Below are 24,989 nucleotides of genomic sequence, written 5' to 3'. Positions count from 1 at the left end.
CCCATGATGGGGATGTTAGGATGTCATTTTCATTTAATTCTAAAAACCAAAATTTTCTTTCTTTGATGTCTGTCTTGACCCAGTTTTCATTCACAGTGAATTGTTCAGTTCCATGTGGTTGTACAATTCTGTTGCTGTTATCCAGTGTTACTCATGGTGGTCAGACAGGAAAGCAAATGTATCTGAATGTTCTTATATTTGTTGATACTTGTTTCATGTCCTAATATCTGGTCAGTTTTGGAGACAAAGTTCCATGGCTGCTGAGAAGAAACTATCTCCTTTCTGTGTTTGGGAAAATGGTCTCTAGATACTAACTAGATCCATTAGATTTATGATACTATATAACTTCACCATTTCTCTGTTTAGTTCTGGTCTGGTTTGGACTGTTTGCTGGTGAGAATGGAGTACTAAAGTCACCCACTATCACTGTGTGTCAATATGTGGCTTTAGCTGTAGTAGTATTTCTTTTTGAACTTGGGTGTTCTTGTATTGGTGCATAAATGTTTAGATTTGAAATATCCTCTTCGTGGATGGGATGGATTTCAGAGTGGTCAACTTGAAATATATCTGTAAATATGTATCTTGACAATATCTGGAACCCAAACCTAAGGTGCTGAATAAACTTGTGAGGGATTTTCTTGATTGGATCATTGAAGTGAGAAGACCACCTTATATCCGGCTATATTCTTATATTGCCAGCCTATATAAATGACATGGAAAAAGAAGCTGCTCTCTATGCCTACTTTCCCTTATTCTTGGGTTAAGTTGATTTCTACAGGCACTAAAGCCTCCTCTCCATTGTATACTGAAAACCATCTGAGACATGGTGGACTCAAAAACTATTGGATTTTCATGTCAGGAGACAGCTATCTTGGAATAATTGGGCCACTGACTGTAAGCCACTTTAATAAATCACAATATGTATATACATATTCATATGTATGAATATGTATAATATATAATATGCATATGCATGAATATGTATAATACATATATTTTTTTTCATTCTATCAGTGCTGTTTCTCTAAGAGAAACCTGACAAATAAAATAAATTTTCTTTTAATGATAGTGTAGTTTCCTTCAAATTTCTTCTGATTATTTTTGGTGAAGGACTATTTTGTCAGCTATTAAAATGGCTCCAGGATGGCCAGGCCTACATAGTAAGACCCTAATCGAGAAACCAAAGAAACAAACCAAAACTGAATAGATGTTATAGTATACCTATTGGCTATTTACACCAACTCAACACTTTCCCTGGGTTGCAGAGACTCCCTTTGTAAACTTTGCCCTTGAAGACCTCCAGCTGCTAGGCTTTACCTGTAGACTACTCTGGATGCTGGCGCTGACTCCTGGAGCCAGGCCCAGCCCCTGAAGAGCTCCAATGGCTAGATCTTGTCCCTGAGGAGCTCCAGGGCCAATCTTCTCCCCAGTGGCCCCCCTCCCCTTTCATAATGATTGTAAAGGTTGTTTCAAGCCCCTGGGGTGTGCAAGTGGTCAGGCACCACCCTACAGAAAACAAACAACCCAAAACAAAACAAAAAAACACCAATCCCTGAGCTTGCCCCAAGATCAGACCACAAAATCCCTTCAAACCTAGGCCATTCTGGAAAGCTCCATCCCACATCCTCCAGGAAATCCTATATAAACTCTGTCTTCTGCCCAGTTCTCTGCTGCTGCTTACCTGAACAGAGGCAGCCACTCTACTGGGCTTTCCACTCTTAGTGTCTTGTATGAGGTTTGTTGTATGACGTGATTTGTGGTATTCTTTGAATCCTGACTGCCAGGAAACCTTTCTCTTTAGAGCTATAACACTTATTTTGGGGAACCCCCCCCCGCCACCCCACCCCGCTGCAGAAGAGAAGCAGTAACACTTCTGCTGGGAACGTCTTCTCCCTTAGAGCTGTAACACTTCCAATAGCACCATCTACATCTGTTGACATAAATAAATTACAGGCTTTATAGGCTAGGGCCCTCATGTGAGGGAGGACATGGAGCCTCAGTATTATACTTTCTAAGTCTAGCCATTATTCTATGAATTTTTTTTAAAGATTTATTTCTTTTATGTATATGAGTACATTGCAGCTGTCAGACACACCAGAAGAGGGCACTGGATCCCATTACAGATGGTTGTGAGCCACTGTGCGGTTGCTGGGAATTGAACTCAGGACCTCTGGAAGAACAGTCACTGCTCTTAATCGCCGAGCCAGCCCTGTTTTTGTTTTTTGTTTTGTTCTCTCCAGCCCTGTTTTTGTTTTTATTTAGAGATGAATACTCCATCTTGTATATGTACCACCTTTTCACTATCTATTAATCTGTCAACTGACATTTAGGTTGGTTTAATTTTATTTAAATGATTTAAATATAATTTATGAAGATTTTGCAGGTCAAGGAAATGAAAGCTCTTCTCAGAATAAGTGGGATTCAGCTAAGCTATTATTCATATAGTAAGTTATCAAAGAACACTAAGTATTATTACGAAGATGAACCTTAGTTTGTGAGTTAAGAAAGTAGAAAAATTAAAAATTTCATAACAAAAACAAGGGAAAAAAAACCCCCAGAAGAACTAAGAAGAAAACCATAAAGCAGTAAACAAATCTACAAAAGGGACAGATCATTACTTGTGGGAATGGGGGGTGGTCAGATTTTTATACTTCCTATGGGGACAATACAGGGCTATTGTTTCAGATTTACTTCAATAAATCAAGCAGTTTAGACAGTTTCACCAGATACCAAAGCTTTCTCAATGAGAAACAACAGTGCTTGTTGGACAAGTGAGTGCGAGCTAGGGCGGGGTGCTGTGTGGGTGGTTTTGAGCATTATAGGCATTTTTATTTTATTTTTTTTGGGGGGGGGGAGGAAATCACCCCAAATTTAATACTGATCTTTCCAGCAATGGGGAGGTTGGTTTTGGATATCTCCTGGAAGGCCCTCCATGGACAGAACAGGCCTGCAGGAAATGTGACTTAGGAAGCGGCGCCCACGAAGCACAGCCGCCGACTGTGGGTCGGAGTGGCCAGGTCTGTCCCTTCCCTTCCCGCTGCCTTCGAAGCTGCCTGCAGACTCCCAGGCCGGAACAAGGCGGGGGAAGCTGTGCGCCTGCGCAGTTCAGCCAACGCGCTCTCCAGCGTCTGTTGCCGGAAGTCTGACCTTTCCGCTCCCGCTGCTATTCCTTTCCGGGGTCACGCTGATCTTCCGGGTATCTCCGACAGAGTTGTCTACGCCGTCTTTTCGGCGACTTTTTAGTCTTCCGCCCCCCTCCCCCCCTTTTTTTCCCCTTTTCTTTTTGCTGTCGCCACCCCCAACCTTCCACGGCCGCGCGGGCCTGGCCTTAGGCTCGCGACTCTCCGCCGCCCTGCCGGTCCTAGGTTGCCCGCCCGAGCTGGGCCTCGCCGTGCCTCGCTCCTCCTACCTCTGCCTGCCCGGGCGGCAGCTCGGGCCTGGGAGCGCGTTGGCGGGCGGTGCCGCAGGGCCCTGCTCGGCCCTTCGGCGTGGACGCCGGTGAGTTGAGGGGCTTCGGTGGGGACGCACGTGTGCAGGCCCTGGTCCCTGGCCGGGCGCGTGAAACTTTTCTGAAACTGGCGTTGTGTTTTGCGCGGGAGAGCCTGGCGCTCTCCCGGAGCTCCCCGGATTAGGGGCGTTCCCCGGCCGCCTCTGGACTTGGTGAAGAATGTTGGCGCCGCTGGCTTCTCTCTGATTGTGTCTCCTCGCTAGTTCTATCCTCCCGCCCTATCCTCACTCCCTAGACCGAAAGAGTATAAGACTGTCTTGAGACTCCCTCCTGGAGTTCCAAAAGGCAGTGGCGACCTAAGGTAAATGTCGAAATTAATTAACTTTTGGGAAAGGCAATTGTCTTTAAGACATGGAGTCATCTCAGTAAAAACACAGATTGGGACTGGCTGGTGGTCGAATACACTTCTCCTAAGTCAGTTTTGGGGTTAGGCTCTCCTTTATCTGGTTAAGAACATGAGGGGTATATAGTTCCTGGTATCTGAGATTTAAGTTCCTTTTCTTGCTTTGCCCCGTTGAGCGTTGTTTAAAATAATTAGTTGGTTGATAAAAGAAAAGGAACAGGAGCAAATTGTGCAGGTCAGACAGAGTTGGGAACTTAATATGTTTAGCGTATGGTTTTTGTGAGGTAAGACTGTAGGTTTGTGTACAGACACACTACCATCGTAGTGTATAGTTTAGCACTACAGGGCTTTCTTGTGTTAACAACTATTAACACTACTAATTTGTACTTATTAGTAACCTGTAATAGAAACGTTGGTTGGTGTGAATAGCCCCAATTGTCTGTGATCAAGATAGACGACAAGTGAAACTTGGTCATTTGAGAAATGTTCATTTGGAGCCATGTTGCTAGGTTTTTTTCTTAACTTTTGAATGGAATCTATTTTTTTTTTTTTTTTTTTTTTTTTTTTTTTTTTTTTTTTTTTTTTTGGTTTTTCGAGACAGGGTTTCTCTGTGTAGTCCTGGCTGTCCTGGAACTCACTCTGTAGACCAGGCTGGCCTCGAACTCAAAGATCCACCTGCCTCTGCCTCCCAAGTGCTGGGATTAAAGGCGTGCGCCACCACTGCCCGGCAATCTAATTTTTAATAAAAAGAATGCCCTGTTCAAAGCCTGAAGGTGGTTTTGATAGTGCGTCCTGAACAGGATTTAGGAGTTAGACTTCTGTTGTGGAGAAAAGAACAGATCAAACACTCTCGGTCAGAGTTGACACAAAACTTGATTTAGCTATACAGTTCTTGTTTATAGTAGGTAACTGCTACTTTCTAAGGAATCTTGATGAAGAGACAGTTATGTAAACTTGAGTAGTCTATAACTTGCTGGAGAGATCAATTTGACTAGAATTCCAGTTGCAAATTAAGAGACCATGGCTAGAAATAATCTGTAACTCTCTTGTCTCCTGTCTGTTCATTTACACATAAACCTGTATTAATCTTGCATTAATACATGCTTGATTTAAGCATATTAGACAAGGTCTTTCAGGTTCTTTTCTCAAGGCTAGAAAGTAGTACAATAGTTTTTAAAAACAGTACACATTTTTATCTAGATTATTCTGTTTTACTGTTGAGTACAGATTTAAAAGCCTTTTAAGGTATGAAAATTAGGATACTATCTATTTCTGGATGATACTATAAAATTTATCCTGCAGAAAGTGAAATAACTCACAGGTAGTCTCTAGTGGGGGAAGCTTTATTAAGACTATAAAGAAAATGGTTAAAATTTTATGAAGTTCTGGTATAGTGATAGTGAAACATATTTCACTTATTAAGATACTTATTAAGATAGTGACCTTATTTCATTAAACTGTATTTTATGAACATCTTTGTGTTTTGTTTTGCTATTCAGTCAGGGTCTCTCTACATAGCCTTGGCTAGCCTAGAAGTTACTTTTTTTTTTTTTTTTTTTTGGACCAGGCAGGCCTTGAATTCACAGACATCTGCCTACCCCTGTCTTTTAAGCGATGGGATCAAAGGTGTGTGTGCCACCACACCTGGCTCCCTCGTGTTTTTGCAGTAGACCATTGTTTCAGTATCATTACAATCATTATTGAAGTATATTAGAAAACAGTTCTGAAATCTCTGGGCTTTGATTTACTTTCTCATCTCTAGAGGATCATGCAGGCGATGAGGGGGAGAGTTGGGAGTTGGGGGTGGGGGTTAAGCCTGGAATGCTGTTGGTTAAATTTTTTAGGAATGCTTCTATTTTGACTGTCAGATAAGATTGACTTAAATCCTGAGAGAACCTGACTAGTATTTTAGAACTCCAGAAGAATGAATGTTTCTTAGAGGCAGGCTGATCTCTGTGAGTTCAAGGGCAGCCTGGTCTACATAGAGTTCCAAGACAGCAAGGCTATACAATGAGACCCTTTCTCTATAAAATAATAAATAAAAATTAATACTTATTTTGCATTTGAATATACTGAATTAGATATGTACCCTAGAATTTTTGACTATGAAAATTTTAAGCTGAGAGTCATCTGGTTTTAATGCTGTAGAGTAGTTCTGGAGACCACATCATCTTTTGACTACTACTTAATTTGTATTTGATCATGTAATGGGACAGAAATAAAAGTGAGAGCTTATTACCTACATTTCTGTATCTTCAAGTCTGAATGTAGACATAGAGGATTTGTTTGGGTCCAGGAAAAATAAAACCCAGCATATTGTTTCTTGGAACTGGAGTCACTGTGTTGGTATTGAGTTTGTACCTGGGTCTTCAGTGCTCTTGACCCTGGAACAGTCCAGTTCCCTTGTTTGCTTTTAGAGATAGGTTTTCACTCCTTTGAAACTCAAACACTTCACATCCATCTGTCTCAGCCTCCTGAGTTCTGGGATTTCAAGAATGTACCACTATTGCTAACTGTGAGATAGAAGAACTTTCTTGTTTTTTGAGTCTTGTTAGGCTTAGGCTGGTATGAACTTGTGGTTTCCCAGCCAGTCTCAGTCAGACTGCTGACAGTCTTCCCTTAGCTTTCCAAGCACTGGGATTTCAGGTTGTGTGCCTCCCTGTGCATGACTTGAAATAGAACTTCTTGTCTGGCGGTGGTGGCGCACGCCTTTAATCCCAGCACTTGGGAGGCAGAGGCAGGCTGATTTCTGAGTTCGAGGCCAGCCTGGTCTACAGACAGTTCCAGGACAGCCAGGGCTACACAGAGAAACCCTGTCTTGAAAAAAAAAAAACAAAACAAACAAAACAAAAAACTTCTTAGTTCTAGTTTTTCTAAGTATAGATGCTTTTTTTACTTAGGCCCATAGTTTCTGTATTCAAAAAAAAAAAAGAGAGATGTCAAGCAAAATTGATTATAGCTAGCCACTTTATGACATTTTTTCATAAACCCCATGAAAAAGATTGTTTCTGACTGAGAAGTTAGTTCAGGGAAGCAGAGTAAAGGGAACTAAATCTTAACCACCCCTTCCCTCTGAGCAGAGTACAGGTCAGCAGTTACTGATAAAAAAAAATAACAACCAAAAAAAACCCTCTATAGCAGGAAGTATAGACTTGGTGGAGGAGTGTCACAGACTTATTTCCTATGGGAAATACTTTGTCTCTGGTACAAAGTAGAGTTAGGCATTTGGAATAAGGTCGAATAATGGTGATAAGTTGCCTATCTACAACTTATAATGAACCTTGGATTGATGAATCTATCAATCTAGAAAATTTTAATCCCACAGAAATGAAAAACCAAGGGACAAAATTTATACGTGTGAGTTTTACTTTCTTTTCCGACTCTGCCAGCCCCATTTCTGACTCTTAGAATTTTTCCAGTCCTCTTAGTTTTTCTCTAATTTATTTAACTGTCTAGGTATTATTTTCCTTTTATTAAAAGCTTTTGTAGTTCATTATTTTATTTGCTTGCCAGAAAAGAAAATCTAGTAGTTTTTGGAGCTTGAGTCATTCTTTACACATATATACACATAAAACTTGCTGTATTATTATGCAAATTCATAACAATATATGCAAATACAACAAATATGGTAGATTTATTTTTAGCTTTTTTCTTTTTTCCCCTCTCATTTATTTACTTATTTTTTTCAAGACAGGTTTTCTCTGTGTAGCTCTGGCTTTTCTGGAATTCTCTTTGTAGACCAAGCTGGCCTTGAACACTCTGCCTCCTGAGTGCTGGAATTACAGGCACGTACCACCACACCCAGCTATTTTTAGCTTTTTGAGGATTCTCCACGTTGATGTCCGGAATGTGTGGACCAGTTTGTAATCCCACAGTGAATGGGTGAGGGTTCCCTTTCCCCCAGTTTGTAATCCCACAGTGAATGAGTGAGGGGTCCCTTTCCCCCAGTTTGTAATCCCACAGTGAATGAGTGAGGGGTCCCTTTCCCCCAGTTTGTAATCCCACAGTGAATGAGTGAGGTTCCCTTCCCCCAGTTTGTAATCCCACAGTGAATGAGTGAGGGTCCCTTTTCCCCAGTTTGTAATCCCACAGTGAATGAGTGAGGTTCCCTTCCCCCAGTTTGTAATCCCACAGTGAATGAGTGAGGGTCCCTTTTCCCCAGTTTGTAATCCCACAGTGAATGAGTGAGGGTCCCTTTCCCCCAGTTTGTAATCCCACAGTGAATGAGTGAGGTTCCCTTTCCCCCAGTTTGTAATCCCACAGTGAATGAGTGAGGGTCCCTTTCCCCCAGTTTGTAATCCCACAGTGAATGAGTGAGGGTCCCTTTCCCCCAGTTTGTAATCCCACAGTGAATGAGTGAGGTTCCCTTCCCCCCAGTTTGTAATCCCACAGTGAATGAGTGAGGTTCCCTTCCCCCCAGTTTGTAATCCCACAGTGAATGAGTGAGGTTCCTTTTCCCCCAGTTTGTAATCCCACAGTGAATGAGTGAGGGTCCCTTCCCCCCAGTTTGTAATCCCACAGTGAATGAGTGAGGGTCCCTTTCCCCCAGTTTGTAATCCCACAGTGAATGAGTGAGGGTCCCTTTCCCCCAGTTTGTAATCCCACAGTGAATGAGTGAGGTTCCCTTTCCCCCAGTTTGTAATCCCACAGTGAATGAGTGAGGGTCCCTTTCCCCCAGTTTGTAATCCCACAGTGAATGAGTGAGGGTCCCTTTCCCCTAGTTTGTAATCCCACAGTGAATGAGTGAGGTTCCCTTCCCCCAGTTTGTAATCCCACAGTGAATGAGTGAGGTTCCCTTCCCCCAGTTTGTAATCCCACAGTGAATGAGTGAGGTTCCCTTCCCCCCAGTTTGTAATCCCACAATGAATGAGTGAGGTTCCCTTCCCCCAGTTTGTAATCCCACAGTGAATGAGTGAGGGTCCCTTCCCCCAGTTTGTAATCCCACAGTGAATGAGTGAGGGTCCCTTCCCCCCCCAGCCCCCCAGCATTTGTTCTTCATTGTCTTGTTGATCTTTGTCTTTCTGACTAGGATAAGATGATATCTCAAAGTTGTTTTATTTTTTATTGGATATTTTATTTACACTTCAGATGCCATCCCCTTTCCCCATTCCCCCCCCCCCTTAGGAAACCCCTATCCCATGCCCCCTTTTCCTTTTTGCATTTATATACTTTTTAAAAATGTTAATGAAAGGCTTTATAAGTTGGGTAATGTTCAATCAGAGGTGTAACCCACTACCCAACCTAGATATATCAACTATCTTTGACTGGTGGAGATACATGAACATTTGCTTCCCTGTCTCCCCCCTCTTTCTCTCTCTCATTACCTAGCTTCTCCTCTCCTTCTCCTCCTCCTCTTCTTACTCCATCTCTTCCTCTCAGTACTCCTCCCACCTTAGCTCCTCCTACATATCACCCTTCCTGTTAAAATGAAACTTTTCTCTCAAAATACAATTAGAGCATAATTATGCCAATTTGTACCAGTGAGGTACAAGATAGTCCTAATACCCAGTCCATCACTTTGTTGACTAACCAGAACCTCTGTCATCTATCCTAACTAAAACACTTAGTTCTGAACCTTTTAGGATAAATGTCAGCTGACGACCATCCACTCAAATCTTTTCTCTCAAGGTAAATAGCCAGGATTTGCATTTCTTGATTATTAAGATCATCTTTCTCTGACTGAGCAACTGTCAACTTCCCTTTTCTATCATTCTGGGAATTTATTCTAGTCTGAGTTTTCTTTCTTTTGAGAATCTCACTATGTTAACTGAGCGAGCTTGAAACTACACACACACACACACATACATACACACACACACTCACACACTCTTTTTCCCCCCTCCCATGAGATGCGGGAGGAGACAGGAGACAGACTGGACCGAGCGGGATTCGAACGCGCAGGTAGAGAGCGCAGAGGGCCCAGCGCAGAGGGTTCGCTGAACTCTTGAGAATCCACTTGCCTCTGTGTCACTAGTGGCTTAAAACAGTTTTACATCTCCCACCTTAGTCTTCTGAATACTGGGATTACTAGTGTATGTCACTTTGCCTCATCTTTCTTTTTTTACCCTGCATATCTACAAATATTTTCCTTTTCCCTATAGACAGGGATATCCTTGTGGTTTAAGAATGTTTTACTTAACCTTTAAAGAGTTAAAGGCGTTAATTTGTGTCTTGTGGCTTCCACTGTTGCTATTAAAGTCCAGAGACATTTTGATCCCCAACTTAATATTTCCTCTGGAATGTTGATAAATTGTTTTTCTCTGGAATTCCATCTGTGTGTATGTGTAATTTTTAGTCCAGGACAATTTTTTATTTGTTCAATGATTTTCTTTCTTTCTTTCTTTTTTTAGTATTTATTTAGTTTATGTATATAAGTTTATTGTAGCTGTCTTCAGACACACCAGAAGAGGGTATCTGATCACTTTACAGATGGTTGTGAGCCACTATGTGGTTGCTGGGAATTGAACTCAGGACCTCATTTAGAAGATATATGTGCTTGGCAGCTATTAACATTTCTTGTAGATAAGCTAGTAAGTTATTTTCTTTTTCATGGAGGACCCTTTTACTGCATCATATCATTTTGCTTATTGTTATGTTATACATTGCTCCTCAATTAAGAGGTTTTTAAAAAAAAAATTTATTTATTGTATGTATATGAGTACACTGTTGATCTCTTCAGACACACCAGAAGAGGGCATCAGATCTCATTACAGATGGTTATGAGTCACCTTTTGGTTGCTGGGAATTGAACTCAGGACCCCTGGAAGAGCAGTCAGTGCTCTTAACCACTGAGCCATCTCTCCAGCCCAGTTGAGAATTTTCTAATTGCCTATTTTAAGAAGTTGGCCAGGGAGTATCATTTTTACTTTGTTACCTTACCTGTCCCTTTGAGGACTACAGTTTTGCTGGATTAGTCATTGAAAAAGTTTTAAAAAGGAGCATCTAGTATCTTTTTTTTTTTTTTTTTTTTTTAAAGATTTTATTTATTTATTTTATGTAGGTGAATACACTGTGGCTATCTTCAGACACACCAGAAGAGGGCATCAGATCCCATTACAGATGGTTGTGAGTCACCATGTGGTTGCTGGGAATTGAACTCAGGACCTCTGGAAGAGCAGTCAGTGCTCTTAACCACTGAGCCATCGCTCCAGCCTGAGCATCTAGTATCTTACTAGGTTAGTGAGGTGCTCTGATTGTCCTTGATAGTTTTTCTTCCTCTGTGGAACAACACTATTTTATTGTGTCTTTTATGTATAGACATTGAGAAGAATCTTGGAATTTTATGAATTGGTAGGTGACATACATTCCTCATTTCTTCAGATACATAAAGTATCATATCCTTGTCAGGTTATCACATGATAGCTTGTACCTTTTTATTACTTAGATTGTGAATAAATATAACAATCTGAGCAATTTAATTAAATTTCTTGACTGATTTGTTGTTAGGATAGTGGTGATAAAAGATTTGTTGCTGTTAAGATAAACTTAATAGAGTATATTTATCAGAAAATTTGAAACCTGCATAATATTGAAAGTGTTTAAATGTAGTTTAGATTTTAACTTAACTATCGGTGATTTGTTATTTATAGTAGAACTTAAAGCCTATTTAAACTATCAGAAATAACTTTGCAAATGAGATGACTAATTTGATAGCTGATTGTTTTAAGTAGAAGATACTTATCTAAGCTATAATAATATAGTATTATCTTTTTAAATTATAGGTAGAAGAATACATGTTTACCTTTAGTGAACAAGAGCATGTTCCCAAACTCAATTTTGGGTCGTCCACCCTTCACTCCAACCCACCAACAGCATAACAGCTTCTTTGCTCTCTCACCAACTCTTTATTCACACCAGCAACTTATAGATGCACAATTCAACTTTCAAAATGTAGAGTAAGTATGGTGTTATATTGAACCATGTCATTAAGTTGTTTTCTCTTTGATAAAAAGTTTTTGTGTTCAGCATTTGAAAATAAAGAAAAAAGTATTAAACTTTGAGGTTTTTGTTTGTTTTGTTTTTTGACTAGTAAAATATTTAGTTTGTGTGGAATTTTTGGTTCTAAGGAAAAATATTCATGTTACTATTGTTCTTTGCTTTTGGTAGCTTGTCTAGAGCTGTGTCCTTACAGCCCCTGACATATGGAACTGTCAGTCCAATACAGACCTCAACATCCCCTTTATTTCGAGGAAGGAAGTAAGTATTTCTCCAGTGTTTTAGAATAAATGTTATAGTCCTAGGAACTATGTAACAGTTGTATAAAATTATATGGACAGTGTAGCCTATTAATTTCTTTATACAAAAGCTGAAGGATGCAGACACAGATGGTAGAGCTGGAATTTAAAATCTAGCTTTCTGCTTCTAGAACCAAGGCTTTAAGTTTAACATTACAAATTTTCTGGATTGTCATTGGAAAAGGTATATACTGATTCTAAGAATATTGACTTCATTGGTTTTATTTGTATATTTTTTGAAATTGCCTTAGTAGCCATGAGTTAAAGTTCCATTAGTTCAGAGTTAGAGATATCTTTTAAAATTAAAATTGGTATTTTAATTTGAAGATACTCAGTGTGTATGATGTAATTACTTTCAGTATTAAAAATAACCAATGAACATTTATGTGTCTAGCCCTGTATACTTTTACTTATGAGCAGGAGTTCCAGTTATTTTTGTGAGACTGCAAAGATAGAAGAGTTGGAAGAATCCCAGAGGAGCAGTGTAATAATAAAACCTTTAGATGGTGTTGGCCTAAAGGATTTTAGAATTAGAAAGGAATTTGACCATTTTCTGTGACATAGATATTTTATGTGAACAGCTTAATAAATATCATTTTCCTTGTCAACTTATCTCCCTCCTTTCTGGTACTGTGGTTTGAACCCAGGGCTTTGGAAAAGCTTGGCAGGCTTTCTGCTCTGACCTAATTTTTTTGTTTGTTTGAAAATTTTTGAACTTTGTGAAATATATAAAAGATGGTATAATGAACATCTATGTTTTCTTTTGCTGGATTCATTGGTTGCAGACCTCAGCTGTTGGTTTTGTCTTTTCCCACTCTCACATTTCCCCTGAATTACAGGAAAGAAAATTGTTGGCATTACTTTAACTTTATGCCAAAACATGTCAGCCTTTTCCTTATAAAAATACATGTAACCTATGTAACCAGAATACTTTAATCATGCCTAAGACATTTATGTTAATACACATTATCTGAAATGCAGCTTTTTCAAGTGTTTCCTGTTGTCTTATACCTGCTATAGCCTTTATAAAAATGTCCATTCTCCCACCCCACCGATGAGCCAGAACATAGGTCTGTTCAGAGGCCCTTAAAAATACATGTGTGTGTATCACTGTATATTACTCAATTTACTTAACCTTTTGTTAGTTATCTTTAATTCTTAGTGATTGTATAATGCATCAGTAGCCATTTTTCTATAGTGTATTCAATATGGTGACTCATTTTGGTAGTTCAAATGCATATTATTAATTATCTTTATTTTTGTCAGGCATTGGACATTTCTTGTGCTGAAAGTAAATAGTAAAAGTCCACTAAGGAGTTTAACAATGCTGCCTTTTCTAAAGAGTCATAATGTTGTTATCTCTTTCCATGTTGTATGCTTCTGTTGTCAGGAAGTTGTGACTTTAGTCACTAAGGTATATTTGCTTGTTTTCAGGAGAATAAGCGATGAGAAAGCCTTTCCTCTTGATGGTAAACGGCAGCGTTTCCATTCACCCCACCAAGAGCCAACTATAATCAACCCACTAGTGCCTTTATCAGGTGACCGAAGATATTCCATGCCACCGTTGTTTCACACACACTATGTACCAGATATAGTCAGATGTGTTCCACCTCTTCGAGAAATTCCACTGTTAGAACCTAGAGAAATCACACTGCCTGAGGCCAAAGATAAGGTAATTTTAATACAGTTGTTCCTTTGCCTTTTGAAGTTTCATATAAAGAATGTATTAAAAGGATCAGGAATACCTAATTTTCTACATTTATTTTTTTTCTAAATGTCACTGATTTTTTTTTCCTGTCATAAGTATATCTTTCAGGATCAGATCTCTTCTAACTTACAACATTTGGGATTAGAACCTACAACATTTGATTTCTTAGTTGTTAGAGAATTCTCTTGCAAACTTTTATTTTTTAAATGAATGAATGAATGAATTGGTGGTAGTGGGTTTTTTGAGACAAGGTCTCTTTGTAGCTCTGGTGGTCCTAGAATTTACTCTGTAGACCAGGCTGGTCGAGATAGAACTCACAAAGATCTGCCTATGTGTGTGTCCAAGTGCTCAGATGAAAAGTATGTTCCAGTGCACCCAGTGCAATGTGTTCTTAGAAAACATGGTCATTCATATGGGACTTGTAATAAAATGCTAAAAAGCATTGGTTTTTTTGGATGCTCTCTGGGGAAATATACATTTAATCACATTTAAGTGGTGTGATCAAGAAAGATTTTGGTTATCTTGGTTAAATGGAAGCATTTGTTCCTCCTTGGAAAATAATGTTAACATTGGGAACAAAGAGTTATTTAATATCACAGTAGAAGAATGTTGCTTTCCTCAGCTATATTAGTGAATGTGAGGCACTTGTAGGTAATTGGGAAAGGTGCATAATGTCTGTCATTCTTTTCTCTGAGTGCTACAGTAAAATTCCTTTCCCTGTCTTTCTTATTCCTTTTATTACAGACTCTTGCTGTGTACTTCAAGCTGGCCTTAGATTGAAATTCACCCGTTTCAAATGTACAAATCAGGAGGTTCATACATGAAGTTGTGTAGTTACCTATTTCCAAAGCATATTCACTACTCCACCAAAACTTGTACCTCAACAGTATTCACTTTCCTTCCTACTTCCTGTAAATTTAATCATGGGATCTATGGCCATTTGTGTCTAGTTTTTTCATAATGGTTTTAGGGTTTATCCATGTGTATTTGTTTTCATTTTTTTCTTTTTGAGACTACTTGCTGTGTAGTTTTAGGCTGGTTTGAACACACTAGCCTCCTGCCTCAGCTTCAGTGAGTGTTGGAACTGCATTTTTTCAGCTGAATAATGCTTTTTTTTCGTGTAGAAAAAAATGGACTTTTAGGTTTCTTACTTTGGCTGTTAATAATGGTGCTGTAGATATCTTATATACAGAATTTTGAGTGGATATGTGTTTTTGCTCTTGATATGTACACAGAAGTGAAATTGTTGGGTAATATGGTAAAATACGTTCAACCTTTTAGGAACTACCTAGGTGTTCTATAAATTGGATTTTACATGTATACAGATGTTCAACTTTGTTTATGTCCCTGTGAGATTTAGTTATGTCTGTCTCTTCTCCCACCCTTCTCTGTCTGTCTCTCAATTCCTTGTATTATTAGAGATGGAATCCAGGGCTTTCAACATGCAAGGCACACACTGAATTACTGTCAAGGTTTATCCTTAACTTGCCTCTTTATTGGAGCCTTCTGGTGTAACGGTGGTTTCAGTTTCAATTCCTTAATGTCTGGTGATACTGAGTTAGTTTGTTTCTTTCTTTCTTTCTTTCTTTCTTTCTTTCTTTCTTTTTTTTTTTTTAACTTGGTGGACATTTGTGTGTTCCTTGGAGAAGTGTCCATTCAGATTCTTTGTCCAGATTTTAGTAGGTTATTGTTTTATTACTGAATTGTAAGAGTTATTTTTATATATTCTAAGTAGTTGCACTTAGATGATTTGCAAATGTTTTGTCTTTCTGTGATTGTATTTTTAGATTTATTTTGATGCCTTTTTTTTTCTTTTTCTTTTTTTTTTCTTTTTGGTTTTTGGTTTTTGTTTTTTTTTGGTTTTGGTTGTTTTGGTTTTTGGTTTTTGGTTTTTAGTTTTTAGTTTTTGGTTTTTGGTTTTTCCAGACAGGGTTTCTCTGTGTAGTCCTGGCTGTCCTGGAACTCACTCTGTAGACCAGGCTGGCCTGGAACTCAGAAATCTGCCTGTCTCTGCCTCCCAAGTGCTGGGATTAAAGGCGTGCACCACCACCGCCCAGTTTGTGATGCCTTTCAAAGCACAAAAATTTTCATTTTTTTGGTAGTTTAGTTTATTAGTTTTTCTTTGGTTGCTTATGCTATTACTGTTGAATGTCAGAAACCATTTTTCAGTACAGTATGTTGAATATTGGTGCCTATTATAAGATCAATCTATCATCCATCCATCCATCCATCCATCCATCCATCCATCCGTCTGTCTATCCACCTACCTACCTATCAACAGTGTCTCATTATGTAGCTCTAGCTAGCCTGAAACTTGATATATAGACCAATCTTGAGCTCACATAATTCTCCTGAGTGCTAGAATGTGCTCTAAGAATTTTTATTTTTTTTCCTTGTATTTAGGACTTTGATCCATTTGTAATTTATATATATATATATATATATATATATATATATATATATATATATATATATGGTAAGAAGTAGACTCCAACTGTATTTTCCCATGGTTGGTTTATTTGTCCCAGGATTATTTATTAAAAAGACTTTATCCCTTCTATGCCAACATTTTCCTTACTGTGAAGTAGACAAAATCAGTGAGAAAGATGAGAAAGCAAATTAAAATGAGAACACCAACATGGGATGTTGTGCTGCTCTTTTTCTTCACTCCTCCAGTCCTTCTTTGCTTTGCTTTCTAAGTTTAACTCCTGATACCATACTGTGAAAGTCTGTTAAAAGGCAAATGCAGTGAATTCTCTGAATATAAATAGTTACTGTATATGGGTTTTAAATGTATGCATGCTAGTAGGACATTTAAAATGAGTTTATTTATAGATATCGGAATATATTTTGTATATATTTATGTTTGTAGTAGGCTACTGGAGCGAACCAGAGAACTTACTTTTACATATAGCCTAGGAATATGTTGAATCTTTGTAGATTTAATAAAGTAGAATTCATATTAGTTGGTAATAAGTCATATGGTAAGATGTGGTTCCATATCTTTTTTGCACATAGAAAATTTTTGTCATACAGAAAAATTTCTCACAAATGTACTTTGATTGGAATGAAGGCGTTTCCCTCAGAAAAGTAAAGGTAGATTTGTACTTGAACCTATTTCCTTGACTGGTAACTTTATCTCTGCTGTGTAGTGAGAACTCGAGGGAAAGCAGTTCTCTTTGTTCTTATAGGTGACTAGTTTGCAGCTAGGATCTACTGTGTAGCTCAGCTGGCTTTGAACTCGTGATCTTCTTGGTTCCACTCTCTGCAAGCTCAGATTACAGGTGTGTATGTGCTACCATACCTAGCTTAAATGCTCACTTTTTAAGAAAATTGCTGTTTACCAATGTCACTGCTCTTTGGATATTTACTCATGTAGTTTCAACATCCTAGTGGCATATGGCTGTGGTCCTAAATTTTATCAAGTTCAGAAAGTTAAATAGTTCGCTCAAAGTCATATCTATTAAGTGTTAAACCAAGATTTGACCTATGTCTTTAGAAATTCAGAGAGGAGGAGCTTAATGTGCTTAAAGTCAAGAATAGGGAGATCCCATTGAGATGTGGCTGTAATAGCACATGATCTGTGACAGTAATTACTAATAATTTTACTGAGTGACTACTGCTGCTAGCAATGTGATCACCAATTACATGTTACTCCTGTAAAGTGTATAGTGAATGCAGTATTTAATGTGAGTTAATTAGGCAGTGATTGGGTCCTTGAATACATAGTCAAATGACATTGAAAGTTTTTGAAAAGATGAAATAACACAATGAGTGTATTTTTGGGAAGATACTTTTTTTGCAGAATAGAGTTTTGTTTAGAATGAGGTGGCCTTGAAGGTGGACTAAGGATGACAATCTTAGGTTATTAATGTATCTGATAAGAGATGCTGCAGCATTAAGTTGTAACAAGGCAGGGAAAATGATATGTGAGATAGTGTGTAAGGATTATGGATAGATAGGGCTTTGCTTTGTGGCTCAGGGTGGCCTCAGATTCACAGCCCTCCAGCCATGGCTTCCTGAGTGCCGGGATTACAGAGAAGCACCATTCTGGCTCCCGTATAACCATGGTAACTTTCATTTCAGCATTGCTGCAGTTTCCTCAGTATGTGATGCAACAGATACTCCATACCTACTGTGATGTCTGGGGTACTTGCTTCTACTTCAGTTAGCAGTTCTGGAACTCACTCTGTAGTCCAGGCTGGCCTCGAACTCAGAAATCCGCCTGCCTCTGCCTCCCAAGTGCTGGGATTAAAGCCGTGTGCCACCACTGCCTGGCCCTTCTGACTATTCTTGATCTTTCAGTTTTTCAAATAAAACACACATTTTCTAACTTCTAGAAAGAAGTCTTCTGCTTCTTAAAAAATTATTATATTGACTCTACATATCTATTTCAAGAGAATTGAAATATTTACCAATAGTCTTGTGATCTGTTAGTATGGTATATCTTTATTTTTGTTTTGAGATACGATATCGATCTATATATCAGAGTGACCTCAAACTCCTATCACTTCTGCCTCCAGCTCTGAAGTGCTGGAGTACAGATGTTGAGTATACCAGGCCTCTCACATATTTAGATGTCTCTCACATCAGTATTTGTGAATTCCAGTCTATACATACTGCATAACTTTTGAAAAATAAATTTGTCAATAATTTCATGCACTTTGCTGCTGTCATGAATTTTTCCTAAAAAATTTGTCGTGTCCATATGTATAATTTAAGTTGTTGTCATCCCAGCGAATTAAAATGAGAAAATGCCTTTAAAAATATGTTAAAATGTCCTTATGTCTCCATGGAAATGTGCTTTATCTTAGCAGTGTTTCTCTGCTCATTCTTTTCTTAGAAAAACTTTATGGAAATTATTTCATATCTTTTTCAGGTATTCTCAAACCTTTTTTCTTTTTTTTTTTAATTCCTATTTTTCCTGAGATTTTAGTTCCCTCTCCTCTCCTCTCCTCTCCTCCTCCTCTCCCCTCCCCTCTCTTCCCTCCCTCCTTTCTTGCCTCCTTCCCTCCTTTCTTGCCTCCCTCCCTCCTTTCTTGCCTCATTCCCTCCTTTCTTGCCTTCCTCCTTCTCTTCCTCCCCCCCCTCTGTGTTGTGTTTGATTAAGATGGCTACTTTTTCTGTGCTTTCAGATGGAGAAAGTTGAGCAGGCTAGCCTCAAGGCTCTCGGGCTCTTTCTCTGTTTACCTCTTCCTTACTTTTGTTTAGAACAGGAACTTTGACTTTTCCGTTATTGATGCTTTAGACAAATATTCCCAGGGGACAGTTAACCTTGTGTCTTGTAGGATGATTACTTGTATCCCTTGCCTTTTGATGCCAGTTACATAACTCTACCTGTAATGGTAACCAAAATAGTTTCCAAACATTATCAGATATCCTCAGTAGTCAGAATCACTCTAGACCTTTTCTGTTTCTCATGGCTTTGCTCTGTTTAGACTTCAGTTTCTGACAATTTTTGATTGTTATACAAGGGGCTTTCCTTTAAAGTCCTTGAGCGTTCAAAGGACTTCTTGAATTTGATTTTAAATTATAGCTTGTGAAGGTTCCTACTAGAATTGTATACCTCATCAATTCTATATCAATAGCGAACCTTCAGTTCAGAGGAAAGAAACAAAAGGCAGTAGCTAGAGACCATTTGATTTCTGAGTATCTGATTCAAGGGCTGTCCTACCGCTGTTTCCCTTTCTTCTCACTGTTGTGATACTGTACCATTCTGGTGTTAGAGTTTGACCTTTACTGGTCAGATCAGGGATTCATGAAGGATACTCAGTCATTTATGTTGTATTTGTTGCCAGTGTTTGGTTTTGGCTTTGGCTTAATCTATTTTATTCTCCTAGTTGTTCTGTTTCTTGTGGGGCAGGTATTCACAGATGTTTTTAAAAAAAAATCATGGCAGTTTCATGGTCTAGTTGTCAGCAGCTCTTGAATCTTCTTAAATATTCTGAATATGATATAAAAAATAACATCTTAAATGATGAATGAGACTTTGGATGGTTATATATAGATTAAGAGGAGGCTTAAGAAGGAGAGGCTGAAAATAAAAAAGAGAGTAAGAACTGATGAAGTTGTTTGTCCTCCTAAAGTGAACAACAGGCTTGGATATAAAAGTATTGGTAGAGGGAATAGATTTGAACATAGCAAGAAGGAAATAGGTGAGATTTTCTTCAGGAATATTAATTTGTAAGTCTTAGCAAGATGAAGAATTGAATCTGGTATTTTAAATTTTCTTAGGTTTTTCCCTTTTTTCTTTGAGACAGGGTCTCATGTAGCCTAGGCTGTTCTGGAATTCCCTATGAAGCAAAGGATGGCCTTGAACTCCTGATCCTCCTACCTTCATCTTCTGAGTGCTGGGATTTGCAGATGTGCACAACTACGCTTGGCTTTTCTTAGAAAATTTTAATGTGAGCTTATCTGCAAGTGAAAGTAAGTTTAGGGGCCTTGAAGAAGGCAGCAAACATTTTGGAATGGAGTAGTGAAAAATGGGAACAGTATTAACCAGAGACTTGAGAATAAAGGCTAAGGATACTAAGCTAGGCTAACTCTTACTACACCATGCATTTGAAAGACTCTAGTTTCTAAAAAGCTTCTCAGTTTTGTCTTTCTGTATATGTTAGATTTAATTTTAGAGAGAAGGTAGTGTTGTATTGCCTTCAGTTAAGGATTTTCCAGCACAGGCATTGGAGCATGAGTGATAATCTTGGTAGTGGGTGATATAACAGAGGAGCTCAGGAGATGCATTCTGGGATAGTGGCTGTATAGGGAAGGACATCAGGACCACTTAGGTGCTGATGGTTTGGAAGAAAAGCGAGGTCTCAAGGGACTCCTGACTAGGTCTAGAGAAGATATGTTAGAGGTGGGGGTGATAAATCGAGTAGAACAGGAAATTAAAGATGAAGCAGTATATTAGAATTTAAAATATCAGTACTAGAATACATAGCTATGAGAGTACACTAGTGAAAAATATTATAGTAAAACAAATTTCAGAATATGTTGTGATAAATGTAGCTTACTACATTAGAAGGCTATTACTTATCACCCTATCATCCTATGTGACAGTGAGAGTTGGGGTGAAGGGATAATGTTAACTAGGTAGGTACCTAAACAAAGGAAGATCAGCAGAGGCCAGCTTCGTCTCAAGGTATCAGGGTTCCAAGAAAGCTACGAAAAATAGAGGGTGGGTTGTGTGAATATATAAGACAGGGGACTTCCTAAAATCTGTTACATGTAGTATTATTCATCAGTGTGACTATTAGAGGTTGAGCAAACTTCTCAAAAGGGGACCTTTAGTGAATATTTTAGAATATGTCATGTGTATATGGTTCCTGTTGCATATTCTTACTTTTTCATATTCTTATTCACTTGGTTTCCTGACTCTTAAAAGCATACAATTTTATCCTTTTTTCATGGTCCACATAAAAGCAGACAGTGATGAAAGGCTTTTAGTTTGATGAGCCATAATTATATTTATTATGAATTATCTGACTACTCTTCTGTCACTTACATAGTATTTTATTTTATAAAATTTATGTATAGTTTTCCAGGCCATTCTTTGTACTTGAGTAACAGTAGCTTTGAGTCAGAAAGTGTTAAGAAGATAATATGTATTTATTTTTAAAATACTGTCAGTATTCATTTATACTGGTTAGTACAGTAGTTATAAGTTTCTGAACAAGTGTTTTGGTTTTGTTTTCTTTTGTGGTGTATTCAAGTTGAGTCAGCAGATACTAGAGTTGTTTGAAACTTGTCAGCAGCAAGCAAGTGACTTGAAGAAGAAAGAACTCTGTAGAGCACAGCTGCAGAGAGAGATCCAGCTGCTCTTCCCACGTATGTCTGCCTTCTCCGCGTGCCTTTGCTGTCTGTCTGTCCTGTTTACACCTGCAGAATTGCTTACGGTTTCCTTCTGCTTCTTTAGAAAGCAGACTGTTTTTGGTTGGATCATCTTTAAATGGATTTGGTGCCCGAAGCAGTGATGGCGACTTATGCTTAGTTGTTAAAGAAGAGCCAGTAAGTGCCGAGCCGTGGCTCCAAGTCATTTCTTATGATACACCAGTAAAGGAGTAGGCCTTGATTTATGTTAGTTAATTATTTGAATTTTCTGTTTACTCTAGTTCCAGAAAGACCTCTTCCCCGCCCCACACATGTAAGGCACCACTAGCATGGTGTGCATAAGAACAGCTCCAGCAGTCATTGCTTTTGAGCTAGCTTCTCTGTCTGGTTTTTCAAATGACACCTCTTACGTATGAAATGTCACTGGGTTGAATGTTTACCAGGATGTTGTAAAGTAAAGCATGTACTAGTATTTATCTTCTTGATATATTGGATTATTAATGATTCCCTTTTAAAATCTTTATTCCCCCACCCCCTTGAAAATGCTGTGGGCTTTTGAGGGTTTTTTTTTTGGGGGGTGGGGGGGAATAAGGCTTCAATGAAATTTAAGACTATTGTGATTTATTAAATTTAACAATTTTTGTAAGATACTGACTTTATTTTTGTTTTTATTTTTATTAAGAACCAGTTGTGTTACTTAGAGAATTACATTTATTTGAATTTTCTGTTAACTGATCTTTTGAAAATAAATATCTTAGTACTACCACAATAGGTATTCAGTAAACTTACCCAACACAGCCTCTTATAGTTGATGAGATGTGGAATATGGATATGAAAGATAGCATGGAGGGTTGACTTTCGTAGTGCATATTCTAAAAAGTAACTTGAAAGAAAAATATATGCTTTCTGTTTGTGTTTTGCTGTTGTGTTATTTTAAGAAAAAAGATCAAACTCCAAGCTAAGAAAAATAATGAAAAAACACTTTAACTTTTCAGTGTTTTTTCCAGGTAAATCAGAAGACTGAAGCACGACATATACTCACCTTAGTCCATAAGCACTTCTGTACTAGACTTTGTAAGTCTCATACACCTTCTGATGTAACTATTATTTAAACGTTGGTCACTTAATTTTTCTGGTAAGAATTGTTTATTTTCTGATGAGAATAGATAAAATGTGGATTGTCTTCTTCCAACTAAATTCTTTTAAACTTCTTTTTATTTCTTTTTAAGATAAGGTCATGATATATATATCTCTCACCTAGGGTATTCTTGAACTTGTGTTCCTTCTGCCTCTCAGCCTCCTGAGTTCTGGAGTGATAGGTGTGTATCACCTATCTTTTGTCTTCTTTTAACTTCTGGCTTGTAGCTTTTATTTAAAAAGCATGATTCAGTAAATCATTATTGAATTTACTTGAAAAATATTCTATTGAAAGCATCTTGAGATTTGAACATGTATAAGCTTCCCTTTTTCTCAAAAGGTTTTAGATGCTTTGGAAAATAGGCATGAATGAACAGCTAGCTGTAATGAAAGTATGTGAGTAGCTAAAAACCAACAAAAACATTAGAAATAGTCTTATAGTGTAAGTGTTTCAGCTCTTAGGGGAAAGGTATCCTAGCAATTGGGAGCCAAGGAGTACCACAAAGTGAAGATGCACAACAATCCTCTCACAAAAGTTTTATTGGGAGAAACGTAGGAGGGTAGCTGTCTCAAGGACCTGGGTCCAGCCATCATAGCCTTTAGAGTATTCTAGGGGTTGGGAAGTGTTGGTTAAATGTTCTCAGCCTGGCCGCTTGTGTGCCTTGAGGGTCTTACATAACTGTCTTTGTAAGGGAAGAACTTGTATTTTGCAGTAGTGTACATCTTTACTTATACTACAGATGTGAGCTCTAAACATGAGGCTCAGATATATCACCCCTCAAAAAGCAAAATTGTTGACTTGGACATTTAATTGTAAGATTTTATTATTTAATGAACTCACTAAATTTTAACCTATACTAATCCATCATATACTCTACTTTGAATTTGCTTCCATTGAATGTTAGAGAATGTTGTGATGCTGGACAGATTTTTGTCTATTTTTTAAACAGATATTTATGTACAAGGCTTTGAATTGGGAAATATAAAGTCAAGTAACAAGTTACTATCCTTGAATAGGTTAGATTTGCTGTAGGAAAAAAAATCAGTTATTTATTGGAGTTGTTGTGTTATTTCACCTATGATGGAGTAATTCGTATTGTCAGTAGATTTTTGATCATTCCTACCACGGTAAACCTAATACAAAGGGCTCTGGGGTAAAGCTCAATAGAGAAAGCGCCCACTGTAAGCATGAGGGCCTGAGTTCAGATCTCTAGCACCTATGTACAACATGCTGAGTGTGGTAGTTTATGTCTGTAACTCCAGCATTAGGGTCAGGAGTGGCACAGAGACAGGAGGGTCTTGGCCATGACCATCCATTCTGTCCAGTTATTGGGCATAAGATTCATTGATACTTATTTTTACTCTTAAAAAAATGTTGGAGAACTATAGAGAACATACTGGATTTTGACCTCTGGGCTCCACACACATGGACTCACATGCATGTGTACTTACATATGTACATGGAGGAAAACATGAAACTACCCTTCCTACCAAAAACATACATTTTTTTTTTTTTAAGATCTAGTTTTGTCCTTTTTGATAGTTAAAAATTTAGAACATTGCTCCTGTGATAAAGGTTTGCAATTTTTTTCAAAAAGTATTTTTCTTTCTAATTATCTGTGTTTGGGTATGTGCACAAAAGTGCAGGTGCCATGGAGACCAGCATAGGTCATTGGATTTTCTGGAGCTGGAGTTGCAAACTGTTATTAGCTCTCAGATTAGCTAGCATCTGAACTCAGGTCCTCTGGAAGAGCAGTACGTGCTCTTAACCTCTGCAGTTCCTAATTTCCTGCAATTTACATGTATTATTTTCTCCAACAGATTCTTTATTTCTTTGATAAAATTAAAAATGTGTTTATATATTTTATCCTCTTTGAGATCATAAATGAATCTATTCTTGGCTCACCAATTTGCAAACATTTGAGCATTACAACTAATTTTCTTTCTTTCTTTCTTTCTTTCTTTCTTTCTTTCTTTCTTTCTTTTTTTTTATTTTTTTTTTTTTTTTTTTTGGTTTTTTTGAGACAGGGTTTCTCTGTGTAGCCCTGGCTGTCCTGGAACTCACTCTGTAGACCAGGCTGGCCTCGGCCTCGAACTCAGAAATCCGCCTGCCTCTGCCTCCCAAGTGTTGGGATTAAAGGCGTGCGCCACCACTGCCCGCCACAACAAATTTCTGTGATTACCTTCTTATTATTTGTCATACCAGAATCTAGCAATTTCCTTACTTTT

General features: G+C 38.2%; 1 protein-coding gene across 6 annotated transcripts in view; it reads left to right on the top strand.

The window, feature by feature from the left end:
- The first annotated feature begins 3,162 nt into the window (after positions 1-3,162).
- Tent2 (terminal nucleotidyltransferase 2) overlaps positions 3,163-24,989 on the top strand; it is a 53,895-nt gene continuing 32,068 nt past the window's right edge. The window contains exons 1-8 of one of the 6 annotated variants that reach the window (XM_076927148.1): positions 3,164-3,498; positions 10,852-11,026; positions 11,573-11,746; positions 11,958-12,047; positions 13,520-13,757; positions 21,506-21,620; positions 21,709-21,800; positions 22,619-22,697. In XM_076927148.1, coding sequence (XP_076783263.1) covers positions 11,610-11,746; positions 11,958-12,047; positions 13,520-13,757; positions 21,506-21,620; positions 21,709-21,800; positions 22,619-22,697 — 751 coding nt within the window. In that variant the 5' untranslated portion in view covers positions 3,164-3,498; positions 10,852-11,026; positions 11,573-11,609. Of the gene's footprint in view, positions 3,499-3,564; positions 3,810-7,545; positions 7,637-10,851; positions 11,027-11,572; positions 11,747-11,957; positions 12,048-13,519; positions 13,758-21,505; positions 21,621-21,708; positions 21,801-22,618; positions 22,698-24,989 lie in introns of those variants that run through there. The other 5 variants (XM_076927149.1, XM_076927152.1, XM_076927151.1 and 2 more) reach the window with 5 other exon arrangements.

This window comes from Arvicanthis niloticus, chromosome 29 (assembly GCF_011762505.2).
Source record: "Arvicanthis niloticus isolate mArvNil1 chromosome 29, mArvNil1.pat.X, whole genome shotgun sequence".
Taxonomy (NCBI): Eukaryota; Metazoa; Chordata; class Mammalia; order Rodentia; family Muridae; genus Arvicanthis; species Arvicanthis niloticus.
Note: the sequence above shows the minus strand (reverse complement) of the source record. Positions and strands in the feature narration are given on the sequence as shown.